This window comes from Diplotaxodon limnothrissa, linkage group LG15, assembly GCF_057381915.1.
Source record: "Diplotaxodon limnothrissa isolate DT_005_m linkage group LG15, D_limnothrissa_male_GT1.1, whole genome shotgun sequence".
NCBI lineage: Eukaryota > Metazoa > Chordata > Actinopteri > Cichliformes > Cichlidae > Diplotaxodon > Diplotaxodon limnothrissa.
The window spans coordinates 8,950,874-8,966,915 of record NC_140610.1 but is presented as its reverse complement, the minus strand read 5'-3'; the positions used below and the strand labels follow the sequence as shown (position 1 = coordinate 8,966,915).

General features: G+C 40.5%; 1 protein-coding gene across 3 annotated transcripts in view; it reads right to left on the bottom strand.

Moving 5' to 3' along the window:
* sgk1 (serum/glucocorticoid regulated kinase 1) overlaps window positions 1-16,042 on the bottom strand; it is a 38,016-nt gene that overhangs the window by 2,294 nt on the left and 19,680 nt on the right. For 2 of the 3 annotated variants that reach the window (XM_085372018.1, XM_085372019.1), the window contains 7 exons: window positions 14,354-14,569; window positions 10,713-10,776; window positions 1,879-1,954; window positions 1,587-1,662; window positions 1,291-1,479; window positions 1,043-1,174; window positions 34-270 (listed from right to left, as the gene is read on the bottom strand). In XM_085372018.1, the coding sequence (XP_085228144.1) occupies window positions 34-270; window positions 1,043-1,174; window positions 1,291-1,479; window positions 1,587-1,662; window positions 1,879-1,954; window positions 10,713-10,776; window positions 14,354-14,569 (990 nt within the window). Of the gene's footprint in view, window positions 1-33; window positions 271-1,042; window positions 1,175-1,290; window positions 1,480-1,586; window positions 1,663-1,878; window positions 1,955-2,078; window positions 2,224-10,712; window positions 10,777-14,353; window positions 14,570-16,042 lie in introns of those variants that run through there. The other variant, XM_085372020.1, reaches the window with a different exon arrangement.

Here is a 16,042-nt window from a genome sequence, read left to right as displayed (position 1 = left end):
ACAGCAGAGCCACACTGAACAGCTTCTCCTTACCTCTGGAGTACCGCAGAAAGTTGATGTTGTCCCATTGGGTTCAATGTTCTCTTTGCAGAGTCCAAAATCTGTGAGAATGATGTGTCCTTGGGAGTCCAGCAGGATGTTTTCTGGTTTCAGGTCTCTGTAGACAATGTTTAGTGAGTGCAGGTATCCCAGTGCGCTGGCGATCTCTGCTGCATAGAACCTGGCTCTGGGCTCGAGGAAGCAGCGCTCTCTCTGCAGGTGGTAGAACAACTGGAACATAGAGGGAAACAGAAAAAAGTGTCTTTGAAACAAGTGCAGAGAGCAGTTTTGTTCCTGATAACTAAACTTGATTACACTGTTAGAATTATATATATAAGTAGGGGTAGGAAATTAATGGATGAAAAAAGACAGAGACAGAAAGGAAACCGGATGGGAGGAAATTAAGAGGCAGGATGGCGACAGCTTAAAAAGTTTGACAAGAGAAGACAGATGAATTGAGGACCAAAGGTGGAGTGAGAGACCGGCAGGATGGAGGGAAAAAGAGAGAAAGGAGAAAAAGAGAGTAAATGCATCCTGCTTCCTGATGAGGCCCATATTTAATCAGCACTGTCTTTGCTCGTCCAACAATCACAGGAAATTAGCTCGATTAGAGGCACACCAAGTCTGAATGGCGCTGCTATTTTTGGCCCACAGTTTTTTCTGCTGTCCCAACCCCCCCCCTCCTCGATGATTTCCTGAGAGGTGTTTCCTTTAGTTTAAAAGAAAAAAAAAAACAGAGAGCAGCAGCTTCTATTCTTCTTCTCATGACAGGATATCCCCTCTGTCTGTCTCTGCTCTGTCTCATCTTTGTTTCTGATCTGGAAAGGCATTACTATTCCTTTAAACTCCTCCTCAGTTTACAGGTCACGTCTGGTGCCTCTGTTCCCTTTCGTTTCTTCCTCTATCTCAAAGTTATCCTCTAATTTATTCGACCTTAATTCCAGCATTAAATAGATCAGACTGTCCATCTTTCTACGTGTCAGCAGTTGAGCTAGTAACTCACTTCTCCGCCATTGATGTAGTCCAAGATGAAGTACAGTTTGTCCGCTGTTTGGAAAGAATAGTGCAGGCCCACCAAGAACGGGTGCTTGACATTCTTCAACAGCACATTCCTCTCTGACATAATGTGTTTTTCCTGATTGAAACAAAGAGAGGTGGTTAGGGGGGATGACATGAACACACCTTGCGTGGTATGCTTGCAATTTGTGTGTACGAGTTCAAATTCAAAAACATGTCTGCAAGCACACATACCTCCTTCTTCTTGAGAATGGCCTTCTTCTGTAAGACTTTCACAGCGTAGAAGTTGTCATCCGTGCGATGGCGTGCAAGCAAAACCTTTCCGAAGCTACCCTTGCCGATAACCTTGAGGAAGTGGAAGTCGCTGGGCTTGGCCGAAGGATTGGATGATGGGCCGAGGTTGATCTGTTGGGATGGACTGGGCTGTGAGGGAAGGACAGAGATGATTAAAAAAAGTTGGAGCCATAACATGTATGATAAGCATGAAAACAGAGGATATGCCCGTATATTGCACAATTCATTTTACTTACAGGAGGAGAGGGGTTTGTGTTCATGAGCTCAGGATCCTGAGGAGGACTCAAGTTCAGGATGGACTGAACCTCGGAACTGAAAAACAACAACAACCACACCGAGTTCAAACTTAGTTCATCTCCACACAAATGACCAAAGATTTGCACTAATATGAAAAGACTAACATCATTCCACACATCAAATATTTCTTCAGTGCAGTATAACTAGAATGTTTGGTTGGGTTTCCCAATGTTTCAATCTCCACTCTGAGCGCAGAACAATAATATGAGTCAGATGTGAGTTGATACTCACTGCTTGCAGGCGTAGGAGTTTGTGGCTAGCCTCTGAATGAAGTCGTTCAGACCCATCCTCCTTTGTTTCATAAAAGCTGCAAAACAATGGAAAAAATAAGACGGATGGAAAGATTATTTACACTGGACTAAAAAGGAAAAAAGCAACATAGAGATTCCACTAATCATCATCATAAATTAAAATCTTGTTGTTATCCATACCCGTGACTAATGCCACTAGCCCTCTAGACTTCGAGTAAGTCAGCACAGGCTCTTGCGTTTCTGTTATAACCGTCATGATGAGTTAAAAAGCAGCTCCGCGATTCCAGACTGCCAAAAACCAAACTCCATCTAGCCCTGGCACTCGCTTTACATAGGGCTACGAAGAGGGAGGAGCTGTCTCTCTCCACCCCATACGCCACAACACTCCATACCCCCCTACTCCACCTCCCGGGTGGGCGTGATCCTTGGTAAACATTTAGCTTTGGTAAGTGAACCAAGAGAAGGCGATCGATCCCGTTTTTCGACAAATCAGCGGTCATTGCGCTCCCAACGCGTCATGGCCGCACATCAGCCGTGCTTGCGTCAAAAACATGGACAAAAGGCAGAAAAAAAGATGTGATTACTACTGTACTCACTGTAAAGTTGGAATGGTATTTGCACATAAGTTTGTGCAATACCATTCCAACTTTAACACCCCCGAGAGTAAGGCGAGAGTCAGGCAGTCTGAACCGACCACGAAATAAACACATTTTCAATCTACACACACAAAAACTGCAAACACAAACCCTATGGGCAAATGAAATCCAGATGTATCCAGTAAACAGCCTAACATATGGTGCCACTTAGTGTTTCAGGCATACAGGATGGACTTTGTCTTACAAATGAGTGCACACTAAAACAGAACTGATCGAGACATTCGTGACTGTTCCACAAGTCCCTGTTTATTTCTGTCATTCCTGCACCGTGTGTATTCGCGCTGAGTGTACAGTAAGGTTCAGTACAAATAATTTGATAGCCTCGTCACGAGGACTATCAAGTTCAATTTTTGGCTGTTCCTCTTTTAAAACCGTCGGGAGTGACGCAGGCTGTCCCGGCACACAAAGGACAAGAGGGAGAGCCTGAGCCGAGGGAGGCCAGATGCCAAGAAAAGCCACTGGTAGTGGAAAAGTACAGAGTGAAACTCCTGTACACAGTCAGTCCAAAGTAAAACAGAGACGAAACAGTGTGTTTTTAACTTACCAGTAAGAAAAAAGCAAAGTATTAGAATATGAGGGTTGAAAAAATGTGTGTAACAATGCAGAAAATGATTAGTTTTCTGCGCTGGCACACTTGAAGAGCAGACGGGCTCAGTTATACACGGTTATGTAAGGCACCTGGTTCAAGTTCTATCTACACCCCTCCGTGGAATGTGCGTAAGATGATATCTCATGTGAAGGCCAAAAGCACTTAATCGAGACGCCGATCACTGTGCGTGAGGAGAACGGAGACAAACGCACTCTAAGTACCAAAGTGGCTCGCACAATTTTTGAAACACAAGAAAAATGCATTTTTAAAAGATCTCAATTCCGTAGTTAATATCAAAAGAAAAAAAACTGCACTGCAATAAGATTCCACAGAAAACAAACCTTTCAGCTCGGAAGTTTTCATTTTGTCTACCTGCAGCATCACCGGAGCTCAACAAGTTGCAAGAGAGACTTACCAAGCTCTCACCTGCGCTTTTAAAGAGACTCTCTATCAGCAAGACAATTAAATAGATATGAGCATCATAAATCCAGGTCATGGGATTATGGGATGAATGGGAGCCCCCCCCACATACACCAAGTATGTGTGCCTGTGTTTTCTTCGCAGGACACACTGACACACACAGACATGCACAAACTGTGTTAGAAGCGCTTGCTTTGCATTAGTTAACTATTAAAATACGCATACCTGCGCCGTAAGTGTATAAAAAAAAACCCACTGCGGATTTGTAGTTTCCTACAAGTGTACGATCCAAATACAACAGCGATTTTTTTTCTTTCTTTCTTTGTAAAACGATTGCCGGTGTTTTCAAAAGTATACTGAGCGTACTTACACGTCAGAGATGTCGTTTTGTCTTTCATGTGGATGCTTCTATATCCCAATCACTACTAGAACAAAGGTTTGGCTCCTCGGCAGGGAGGTAATCGAACTACACCGCATTCCTTTTCTTGAAGACCTTCATCCAGCATTTTTTTTCTTCTTTCTTTAAAAGGGCGGATACGTCCCGCCTCTATTTCCTTCCACTCTCCAAGTTTTGTGTTTCGTTGCATGGTTGCATGACTTTTCTCGAGGGCGGGGGTTTTGCTGCCTTCAAATGCTCCCCTTGAGTTTGCTCGAGTTGTAAGTTAAGCGTTTAAACTTTGAACTTTAATTTAAAAATACCCCGTGATCCTGATGATAAGTGGAAAAGGATGAATGGATGAATAAAAGTGTCCACACAAAAATGCACATGTTTATTTCCACCCTACATTGATATGGATTTAAGGGTAAGGCTAATATTAAGTATGAGCTAATAATCCTCATCATCCATCTGTATTGTATACTTGGGATTGTACTTCCCTGTGACAGCATTACGAAGCTGGGTTATAGTTAAAGGCTAAGTGTAGAAGAAGAATAACATTTCCCCCTTTAAAAAAAAGTTCATTTTCATATCCAGTGTTTTTCCACCAGCCACCCGAGGTTCACACGCTGCGCTCAGAATTAAAAAAGATGCAGAAATTCACAGAGTTGGCAAGTTGGCCGTTGCCAGTGTTTGGGCCTTTAATTAACCTGTCTATTGATGAAATGCTTTCTCATTATCCTGAGTACTTTTATCTACCTGATATGTTCTTACGGTAGTGTCTTTCATGAATTTTCCCATATTTCTTTTTCTTTGGGAGTCTTTGGGAGTGAGTGAGATAAGGCATCTCAGTGATAAGTGAAAGGAAGCAGGGGAGGTGAGGATACAAATGACAAGGCAGTGATCATTTATTGCAGTTCTGCACAAACTCTGACGTAAACTGCGCCTTTTTCAAAAAAAAAGTTGTGCAATGCAGTTTATGTTATTTTTATCTTAATTTTTTGTGGGTATTTATTAACAGTGCCTTGGTACACCTGTGTCAGGAGCAACAGGAGCAATGCCGAGTTCTTATCGATTAATGAGCTAAACCTTGGAGCCTGAATATGTCTGCTTTTCATGAAATTATTTAGCCTTGGTCTATTCTGAGAAGCCGTTTTCTCTTTTTTGATCAGCTGCAAGCATCAACATTTATATAGTCGGTTAAAAACAGATTACATAAAAGTTATAAATTCCTTTGCATGTTATGACATGACAACTCTGTACTTGTTGGAGAAACACTTGTTGGCAAGCGCAGCTGTAAGATGTTTCTTGTGGTTGCACACCAGGTTTGCACACGTTACTAGGGGGGATTTTGGACCACTCCTCTTTACAGAAACTCTATAAAACCTTTCAGTTTCGATTGTCATGTTAGAAAATCCACCTTCAGTGTTCTCTCTAAGGGAAGGAGGTTCTCTGCCAAGATTTGATGGTGCATGGACCCTCAGTGCCAAGAAGTCGTCCTGTACCCTTAGCAGAAAAACAGCCCAAAGCATAATGTCTCCACCTCCATGCTTGACTGTGGAGATGTTCTGTGGAGATGTTCTTTGGGACATGCTCAGCATTTCTGACATAGCAGGTCGAGTTGAAGCCAAAGAGCTCCATTTTGGTTTCATCTGACCACACTTTCTTCCTTGCCTCTCTGAATCATTTAGACGTTCAGTGGCAAACTTAAGGGTCTGTACATATGTTTCTATTACATCGTAGCGTGTTACCACTCGTGTCCTTGGTGACTGTTGTCCCATCTGCCTTCAGATCATTAACAAGCTCCTCCCGTGTAGCTTGCAAAGCAGTTTATAACTTTTATGTAATGTGTTTTTTATATCTGGATTTTTAGTTGACGTTCTTTCTCTCTCCATTAAAATGAAACTTCCATAAAAATTAAAGACTGTTCACGTCTTTGTACGTGAGCAAACTCAAATTCAGCAGGGGATCAAATAATTATTTCCCCCAGAGTCTGATTGATATGTTGGCTATTAGGAATCTGCACACTGTAGTTTTGCTCACGGGCACTTATAAAACTACCCTGCCAGTCTTGGTGTTCTGAATCGAACTTTCTAGTCTCACACTCAAAGATGAGAATTGTGCAGAGTCAGGTTGTTTCCATGGGTGACTCTGCAGTTTTTTAAATACAGCCTCAACTTTTTACTGCTGTCTCTTCTTCTCCCTTAAGTCAGGGCAAAATCTATTATTAATCTGCCCACCACAGCCACCTGATTCACACACTCACACATACACATAACGCTGAGCTGGAGGGCAAAACAAACCTGCAGGGAGTCTGAAAGGACATGCAAGCACCCACAAGCCTGAAGAGAGACCCACAGAGCACACTTTCTAAAAAAGGGAGAAAGGGCACAAGAGTACTTGGAAGCACATCCTAAATTTGCTCCACATGCCCGTCCTCACTGCACCACCAAGAACTGAGTGAAAGATATTTATTACTGAGGCAGTGCAAGGTGCTGTGTGGTAGTGACATCCTTCAACGGGCATTTAATCTACGATTCTGCGTGACACTTCAGCAACACTCCGCATGGGATTAAAACTGACATCTTTTATCAACATTCGGAAAATTCAGAAATGCCACACAAGTTGAAGCATCTAATATTTCTTCCTTCAAAAAATAGCAAGATGACAGGAAAATGACATACCAAGAGAGAGCTACTGTAGTGCTGAACTTGAAAAATTAGTCTTTAGCAGAATGACTTGCATTTTGTCCTCAGAGGAATGGCTGAAAATATAGCCATTTCTGCACTGAGGGAGAAGATTTAAAAAGATGACGATGAAGACGAAGAAGAAGACGCTGCCTTACCTTCGTCAGGGTGTAAGCATTGATCTTCACTCTGCACTTGTTTGGTCATAGCCAAGAGTCGAATGAAATGAGAGCAAAGTGTTGAGCGAAGATCAGAAGAGAGGAAGAAATTGGAGCGAGGGAGCGGCTGTAACAAAGGTTCTCTCAGTGTTTTTCCTATCTGGCCTGCTTTCGCCTCAGGATTCGCAGGCTGCTCCAAGCTCAGGCCTGAACAAGAGGAGGCTCCCACAATACTCACGCTGTGTGTTTGCTGCCTATGTGTGTGAGACACTAGTATGTTATGTAACCCGTGAGTGGCACTGCCATCAATGCCAAAGAAATAACTGACTCACACAGAGACCCTGTGAGCCATGAAAGGACAGGATGGGGTTGACTTGGTGCAGGATATTAGAGTTGTAGTATACATGGAAACACAATCCTGCTGCCTCATCCCACCCACCTTTAGCATAGCCACACATACACAAAGACCGGCATATGCCCATTTTCATCCTGTTTCCGGCATCTGGCATCCGTTTATTAAATACGCTCATCTCTTTCAGCCTCTCATCCGTCCATGTCCTAATGTCCACTCTTTGTGTGTCGAGGATGGTGAGGGTGCTTGTGAGTAAAGCTGATCTGGTGATGAATGTGAATGAGCCTTGGCGATGAGGAACCAAATGACACTGTTATATAAAGTCCTCGGCTGTTCACAGAGGACAGCTAGGCTTTTATTTTGGACATGGAGGACTGTCAGATGGCCCGCTTGACTATCAATATCGATACCTCATCCTTTGCTTCCCGGTTTGATCTTTGCTTTGATGGACATGTCCACTGGGTCACCTGTGGCATTTGAGGCGTATATGTTTGGCCCTGAAGTTTCCTAATCACTTCCTTGAAGTAAAATGGCAAGTCACTCAATCACCAAAAATTCCCATTTCCTTGAAATGTTTATGTAACTCCAGGAAGACACTCATGATAGTGTCAGAGATGGCATAGCGTTTTACTAGAAAACTGTTACATCACTGTTACATTTTTATTTTTATCTGTGATTAGTAGCTTAGCTGAGAAAAGTGGAGCAAGCTAATCTCGACCTATATATATTTCTATTAAAGGTCTTATTATTAATTTTTAAGGTGTAATACAAATTAATGTGTTCAGACTTTCTTCTCAGTCCTGTGATATCACTTTGGATTTGCAGTGTTATTATGGAATTGTATATTATATTACGAATTATATGCATATATTTGTGTTGTATTTGCAAATATGTGCGTGCTGTGTGTAGGCGTGAGCAGCATGTTTGTGTGTTAAGCGCTGAAAGGCAGGTTGACACAGGTAAATGATGCGTCATACACGCAGGGAAAAAAAGAGTAAATAATAGCTTTAAAACAGACCTTTTGATAATATTGTACATCAGAACAAAAGGAAAATTTGAGAACACGCACCCCCGCATGCACACACTCAAATCCAGGCTTAGCAATTAACATGTTATATAAACCTGCTGCCACAGGGAAAAGCACCATAAGTCAATGTGTACATGCTGATTTATAGCACTAGCATATTTGTGTTTCCAGTAAGGGTTTCTTTTGCAAGTAGTGTTGGTTACATAAGACTGCCCTTATTGAGAGGAGTAAAAAAATAACACAGGCATGGTTTCCTCTGTAAAAATTAGCCAGTCAGATCCCTGCTCCCTATAATTATTATTATTACTGGATCAATCCCTCAGTCTTTGTCTCTCTGCACCGCTTCATGTGTCACATACATCGGTGCATCACTGTAAACGACTCATATGTGACGGTCCTCAACTTCTAAGTACTCCAAAAGCCACTAATTGCTCAATGTGGATCGACAGGATGTAGCAGCATGACAGCGGAGGCCACAGGAACAGCTTGTCACCATCTCCGCTAATTGCTTGGATTTCTATCCATCCGCTGAAAACTCCCATTATTAACAGGCACACTACTGCCAGCCAAAAAAAAAACAAAAAAAACCAGAATACGGTTCTTGTCACATTTCTTACCTGCAGATCTGCAGCACAGTTGCTGCAGTAGTACAGAATGCAAGTTTACTTCAGGACTGTGCTTAAGCTCAAACAGGCACTTAAACTTCAGATTTAAAATGTTTTGCCGACTATGAAATACCTTTCTCTTGTAAAGGAAAATATATTTTTTTAGCTATAAAAGCACTGAATTTTACGAGGTTTTGTACAGGCCTTGATAAGCAACTATCACACCGCTGTTATCGATTGCAAATTTATCATATTAATTGTTAACTGATCATTTGAAAACCCTTTTTTAAACTATGTGAGCATAACTCTAGTTAAGTGTCTGGTTCATCAGCCTCCACACATTTGAGAACACTTTCAAAATGGCTAGTCATTTTTCTAAAACTCCAAAGTTGTTGGTTACTCCAATGCAAAGCAACCTAAAATCTCAATACGAGAGTGTGTACTACTCCCTTCACAGAGCAGCCCAACTGCCTCAAACCACAGCAGAAAGATAAGCTGCATCAATGAGCAATTGGACAAGAAGAAACAGACCTCTAACAGGTCCTCAGATGACAAAAGTCAGATTTGTGTAGGGAGTAGTACACGCCATTGTACTGCACCTTTAATTCTTAGAACAAAAATATTTGTTCTAAATATTTTGGGCACTACAAATGCTTATGAATGAGAACATTTCTGTATAGATAAAGTTTATATGATAAGCTTTTTGCAAATGACGCACTTTGATTGTCGTCTAATCACTGGAAGGTCACTGGTTCAAATCTTAGCTGCTCCAACAAGTCAAAGTCAAGCAAGGATACAGCCCAAAGAAACAGAGCCTTGAGCTGCCCCTGATGCATTCATCAGTGTGTTTTTGTGAATGTTAGACGAGACATACAAAAAAGTACGTATAGAATTGTTAAAATGAGCTCAACCTTAGCCATTAAAAGCTTATTTCTGCAGTAATAATAAACAACAATATAGTAACAGTCATATAACACTGGTATTTAAATGCAATATGGTTCTTCTTGTGGTTCTTTATAGCACTAAGTGACATTTACGTATTACTTAAAATTTCACTTTCTACACAGTTAATGATAGTACAAGCAAATAATTTAATTGGAAACAGATAGCTCCTAAAGATTCTGTACAATTCCAGTGCAAAGCAGGAAATGCTAAATGTTGCCTTTCATCTGATATTTATTGCTTAGAATTAATAAACTGAATTTGCAAAGAGGGAGGAAAGTGGTTCGTGGGAACGCACACACAGAGACACACACGGACATACTCGGTGGAGCCTATGCTTTGGCTATTGTGTTAATTGACAGCCACTGAAAGAAGATAGGCAGTGTGTGCCAAAACATGTCACGCATACAGCCTATGCACTTTGTACTGGAGCTTGATTTGTGGCACTGTGAAGCATGATGGAAAATTAAAGTACAGTCACTTACTGTCATTTTGGCCATAAACCAAGGTAGACTTTCACCCAACTGTACACATGTAAGCAACAAGCGCCCGAGAGGTTGTAAACAGAAAAGGTCACTGCATTGTGTGCATAATGATCGGTCCTGAGGATTGCCTCTGTAACTACTGCTTTGCAAGTTTCCACAAAACAAATAAGTAATCTTGGTTTCTGAACAACAGTTATTATCCCAGGAGTTTAGAGGGTGGATCAGAGGGCAAAGTGGTGAGGTAAGGTGAAGTCACAACCTCATTAGGTTTGGACTAAGACGCAACAACAAACAAGTAGAGCAAAATGAAGATTACTTCGGACTTACAGAAAAAAATAAACGTCACTGGCGACAATAAAGAGAAATGAGCTGGGACTGCTGGAGTGGGATGGTGGAAAGAAACAACAGAGGAATATGAGTTTGTGATGTGGAGTCACAGTAGGAAAGCAGAGGGAAAGAAGGAGGAGGCAGGAAATGGAAGAATACAAAACAACAGGCTTAGTTGCTGGTTACTTACTGCTGTCACCAGGGCAACAGTAGCTGTCTGGGTCTGACTCATTGTGGTAGTACAGGTCCATAGCCTGGGGGGAAAATATGGCACCACTTAGAAAAAGCAAGTCAAATACTCAAGAGAAACAAATATAAAAGTAAGATTGTTCTTGTTATTTTAGTTGGTGTTTTAAAATCCATTTTATGGCATACATCTAAATACACTAAAGGAACAGCTATATACTGTAAAATAATATCTATGTACAGTAGAATAACACCCAAGTACAACAAAATAACATCTATCTACAGTGAAATAATCCATATCAAGACAAATTCGATTCATTGCTAGTTGATTAAAAGGTCAAAATCCATTCCTTCCCTTTAGTCGATGCTTTTTTGCTTGATTTGCTAGAATAAAATATAAAGGGGGGAAAATGCAATAAAATAAAGCTAAGCTGTTTTGAAATCATCAGTCTAAGTTGATATTCTTAACTATATAAATGGTGACTATATGAGGTGTGACCTTTTTGACTGCTGGCATTTTAAAGCACGCTGGTTTTCTCCCACACTGATTTAGGCCTTCATTCCAGCTAGCTCCCCTCGACATGTCTTATTAAGGCTGGATTCCCAGTGTGAGACTTCACTGATTCTCTTGGTTTCCTGTTCTAAAAAGTGGTTGGATCGCTTGCTTTAAACGACAGTATAACAGCATCATTGTTCTTCAGTCAGACAGAATGCCAAAATGAAACTCATCTCGTTCAGTTGGGCCAAAGACATTTACAGGATACAAGAGTTGCTGCAGGAAGACTGCAGGGAGAAAAAAGTGCCTCTGAAGCTGATATACTATGCTACATATTGATATATAGAATTTAATTGTTAATGATACTTTGGTGTCTAAATAGCATTTTATTGTTGAGGTAAGATGAGCTAGTCAACTTACAAACTGGAGCTTACATTTGCTTCTAAAAGAGCAATGCACACAGGAAGGGGCTGGGATGACTAGGCAAAAGTAATCACTGTGGATGGGTACACAGTTCTCATACTCTCAAAGGGTACCAATGGGAGTAAAGTATCCACTAACTGACCTACGACTAGGTGTGAAGCAAAATGCAGGGTTTATATAATGGATTATGCATTATATAGCTACGGGGCTTAGTTAATAAATGTCTAATATGCTTTCCAACCTATAATTTATCAATCACATGTATCCTTTGCTTCCATTGAAAGCCACTTTAATTTTTGACTCAAAGCTGAGTTGTATTTACCTCAATATCTGACCATTTCTTCTTCTAAATGATTATTTAACCTGTTCAATTACCCAGGTCTTTCAGTTTCATTGAGTTTTGATGGTCTTTGGTCATCACACCACTTCTAGTCTCTTCCTGTGTGCATGGCTCTTTATAAGTAAGCTTTCATAGAATTTTCTCTATTATTTATTTGGATTTCTGTGAATCTGTTGCTTAAAACAAAAATAGCTAACAACTTGAATGTGGAAATGACTCTTTAATAAATTTGCTTAAAACTCATCTATATTCCAAACATGAAAAATGGGCCCTGACTAGACCAGGCAACAGACTAGAAAGACTAGATTGATAACTATAAAAGGAAAAATGTATTTTTAATGCAAAACCTTTATCTGGGAAGCATAAATAAATGTAATGGAGTCAACATATCCGCATCTGAAGTTGGATGTCTTTTACTTTGTCAAAACATTTCTCTGCATGTGACAGGCAGAAATGACTCACACATACGAGTGTAAACACACAAGTCCCAATAGTAGCTTCTTAAGCTTGTCCCACTTTTTCTTTTTCCACATACAACATAACCGGCAGCTGTCACAGGACCGGCAGCATTTGCATCTCAGGGCATTCCCATCAAAGTGCACTGCCTTGTCAGATATTAGTTTTCAATGATGTTGCCGTCTGTCATCAACTTTTCAAAGTGGCTCCTGGTAAACACAATCTTAGCCTACTTTGTTGTTCCACATTGCAGCACGGAAAACTTAGTAGTCTCCCATGAGTGTTTTTTCAAGATCGAAACAAGCCGAGGGATAAGGATGTGTGTGCGTGTGCCTGTGTGTCTGCACAAAAGTTATTCCAATCCCATCAGTTTGTTCACTCATTCAGAGGCAAAGCTTTGAGCAGTCTGCCTGTCACATCAGTCATTTTACCTCTAAGTCTTTATATAGCTGACAGTTGCTGCATCTTTCCATCGTTCCTCTCAGACACGAATACTGTAAACAAATATATGACTCATTGTTCATATCCCCTCATACTGTCAACATCTTTCTCTACAGTCTACAATCGCTTCACCATTCATGCTCCTTTCTCATTTCTCCTTGGATTTACACTTGCATCTGTCTTTCTGCCTTCCCCGTTAACCCCCTCCTGACTAACTTTCCTTTTCTTCAGGTTGTTTATTGATTCAGCGAAGGTCTGATGGAGATGTATCCATAGCGATGGTGAATCTGGGGTTTCTGTTCATTAATATTTCATCATATTTTCCAAAAGAAGACCAGTGTGGCTTGTTGAAGCAGAGAGAACAAGGTTGAAGAATTTATTTAATTTTATTTTTTTCTGTGTTGGGATCAAGGGGAGGTAGCGGTCTGTGTAACTTGACAGTGAATCATCGGATGAGGCACATTTAACAGCAAAAAAAGAAAAGAAGCATTTCGACTTTTACCAACAAAGGACTGAGGAACTCTGATCTGGGTTCGTTTTAGCAAAAGAAAGATATAAAAAATAGAGTTACTCACAGAACTTCATTTATACCAACAGAAAAAAAATCTTGTCATCCTTTCTTAAACTTAACAGCTTACCGCTACCATAGCTAGGTAAAACCAGTAAACTGTTAATTATTTATTAAGCTGGCAGATAAGAACTTGAGTTCCCTGAATAATTTTGGGCAGTAGGAATGTGGCATGCCCTATTATCCAAGGGGAGAGAGGCAAATATTAAACCATGTTAACTTGTTATACATTTACCTCAGTAGCAACATTTTGAAGCAGGTGAATGACACTTTCATTACATAAAGACGAAGAATGGCGAAGAGGTAATAAAAACTGGTAAGCACTTATCTGGTAAAGGTCCTTAACGCTGCTACAAAGGTGAACTCTACTCTGAATACAAAAGGGAGGCTCAGCAATGCAACTAGTGTGCCCATCAGCATTTTGCACTACAGAGAGTAGGAGTCAAATGATCCATAATAAAACTGTAGGTGCCGTGGAAAACAGATCTTCATGTAGAGAATTATCTTCTAAAATCATGTCAACCTTCACGGAAAACACACTGCACCACAGAAAAAAGAAAATGAGCTGAAATTAATGTTTGGGGAGGATTTGACAGAGACCTTTAGAAATCCTGCAAAATACCACAAAGACTTCCATTGCCTACTTTATGGGAGCACTGTAGCAGTAACTACTCCTACTGCCTGGTGGTGCATTTATTTAATCAGTCTTTTCACATATAACATATAGATTTGAAATGTTTTATTTCCACATACAGGTATTATAGATATTATATAACAACGGTTTTGGTAATGATTTCTTTGGAGATTTCCTTAATTTTCCTGCTTAATACACCTGGAATTCCCATCACTCTTGGATCCACTGTTTATCTCAACAAGTTAGCATTTGATGCAATAATCTGAGTAGCTGTAGAATAAACTTGCCTGTGTACGCTGGCGTGGCTGCCAGGTGTCCTCTAGGGCGTAGCTGATGTAGGGCCCGCTGCAAATAGAACACTCCAGCATGACGGGACTGGCCAAGAGGGGTGAGGCGTGAATCCCCCAGGATGAGCAGCCACACAGGTGGAGGTCGGGCTCTGCTTCCTTCTGCTTGCCTGTACCGTCACCATGATGGCGAGCCAGCATTTTCCACTTCCTAACCTGAAAATTTAGAGAAGTCGTGTTCTTTCATTAGCCAATAAAGTTTCAAACAGAATAATATCCAAGACTAATAGAACTTTATTGATACGCTGGTTATAGCAGTAAAAAACCTGGATAGTTTTACAGTATGACACATTTACCGGTCAAGGCAGTTTAACCAATTTACTAGTTAAATTATGCCTCAAATTATGTGTTTAAAAAAATTGTGAGTGACATTTTTAAATTTGATGGATTAAACTGTACTGGGTTTGATCCATTCATGAATCAAATAACTGAGACTCGGATTTGCTTTGCACTGGATAAACTGAGTGAGTCAGGCTCAGTCTTAGCAGTAATCTTCTCTCTTGTGACAGCTGCACAGTGACACATGCTCCAGAGGACAATTTCTCCACAAACATCCTCTTCTCAATCACTACTTAGTGAGTGGCCAGCAACACTGCCAGAACACATATCAGAAACAGAAATAATTTAAGAGCTCTGTCACACACACATATAAAAGTGAGAGGAGGTCTGGGAGAGAAATATATCACACATGTGACAGTGTAAACTAAAGTCAAGGTGCAAATATTTCTTGAGGAAGCCAAATCACACTGATATATGTGCCAGTGACCTAGAAAAGCTCTTATGTAAGGGAAATGTTGCCCTTGGCATGCAGAGTAGACATGTTCAGTGACTGGAGCCATTTCAAATGAATCTTATCAAGGCCTCTATCGGCGGTCACTGCTCTGCTCACCCAACATTACAGTTGCATAGGAGTGCATGAAGAAATACAGTGTGTGAGTGACGTTGCATGTGAGCATATTTGAGGTGAATTTTGCAACTCGGTGTAAAAAAGTTTCCTGTATGTGGATAGTTCAGGTCTTGATTTTAGCTGTTACCCAATGTTAGAAGGAGAGTTCATAATGAGCTGTTTTCTCTGGTCACATACTGTTCCAATGACATTTAGTCATAGTCACTGTCTTAAAGGAACAATTAAGCATTTTATAAAAATGTGTGTTTGCTTCTGGCTGAGGTTTACATAAGAGTGGATGGATACGATTTCCTTATCTGTTTGTTAATTCAGCTAACGCCAGCAGCCAAACAGTCTAGCTTAGCAAAACGAATTTTTTAAAAAATATGTGAAAACAACTTTTTTCGGTAAGAAAAGTTAATAAAATCTATGTATCAGAACATCAGAAAGAGGAAAAATTATGTTTTTTATATTTGTAGAAAAATGTGAGAGAGTCACGTTAGGTGCTGTTTTGCTGTTCTGAACAGTGGCTAGCAAAACAAACAAAAAAAGACTACAAGGAGTAAGTAGCAAGAAAAACAGTTTCTCTTTAAAAAAAAAACATCTGTCTCATGCACACCAGGAGGACTAACAGCTTTGTGCTTTACAGTGTGTTGTTAAGCTGTGACACAAATACTTCACTGCCAGTGTCGACTTGTTTCAGGTGACCCAGATAAATGGCTACTGAACTTCACTTCACACTG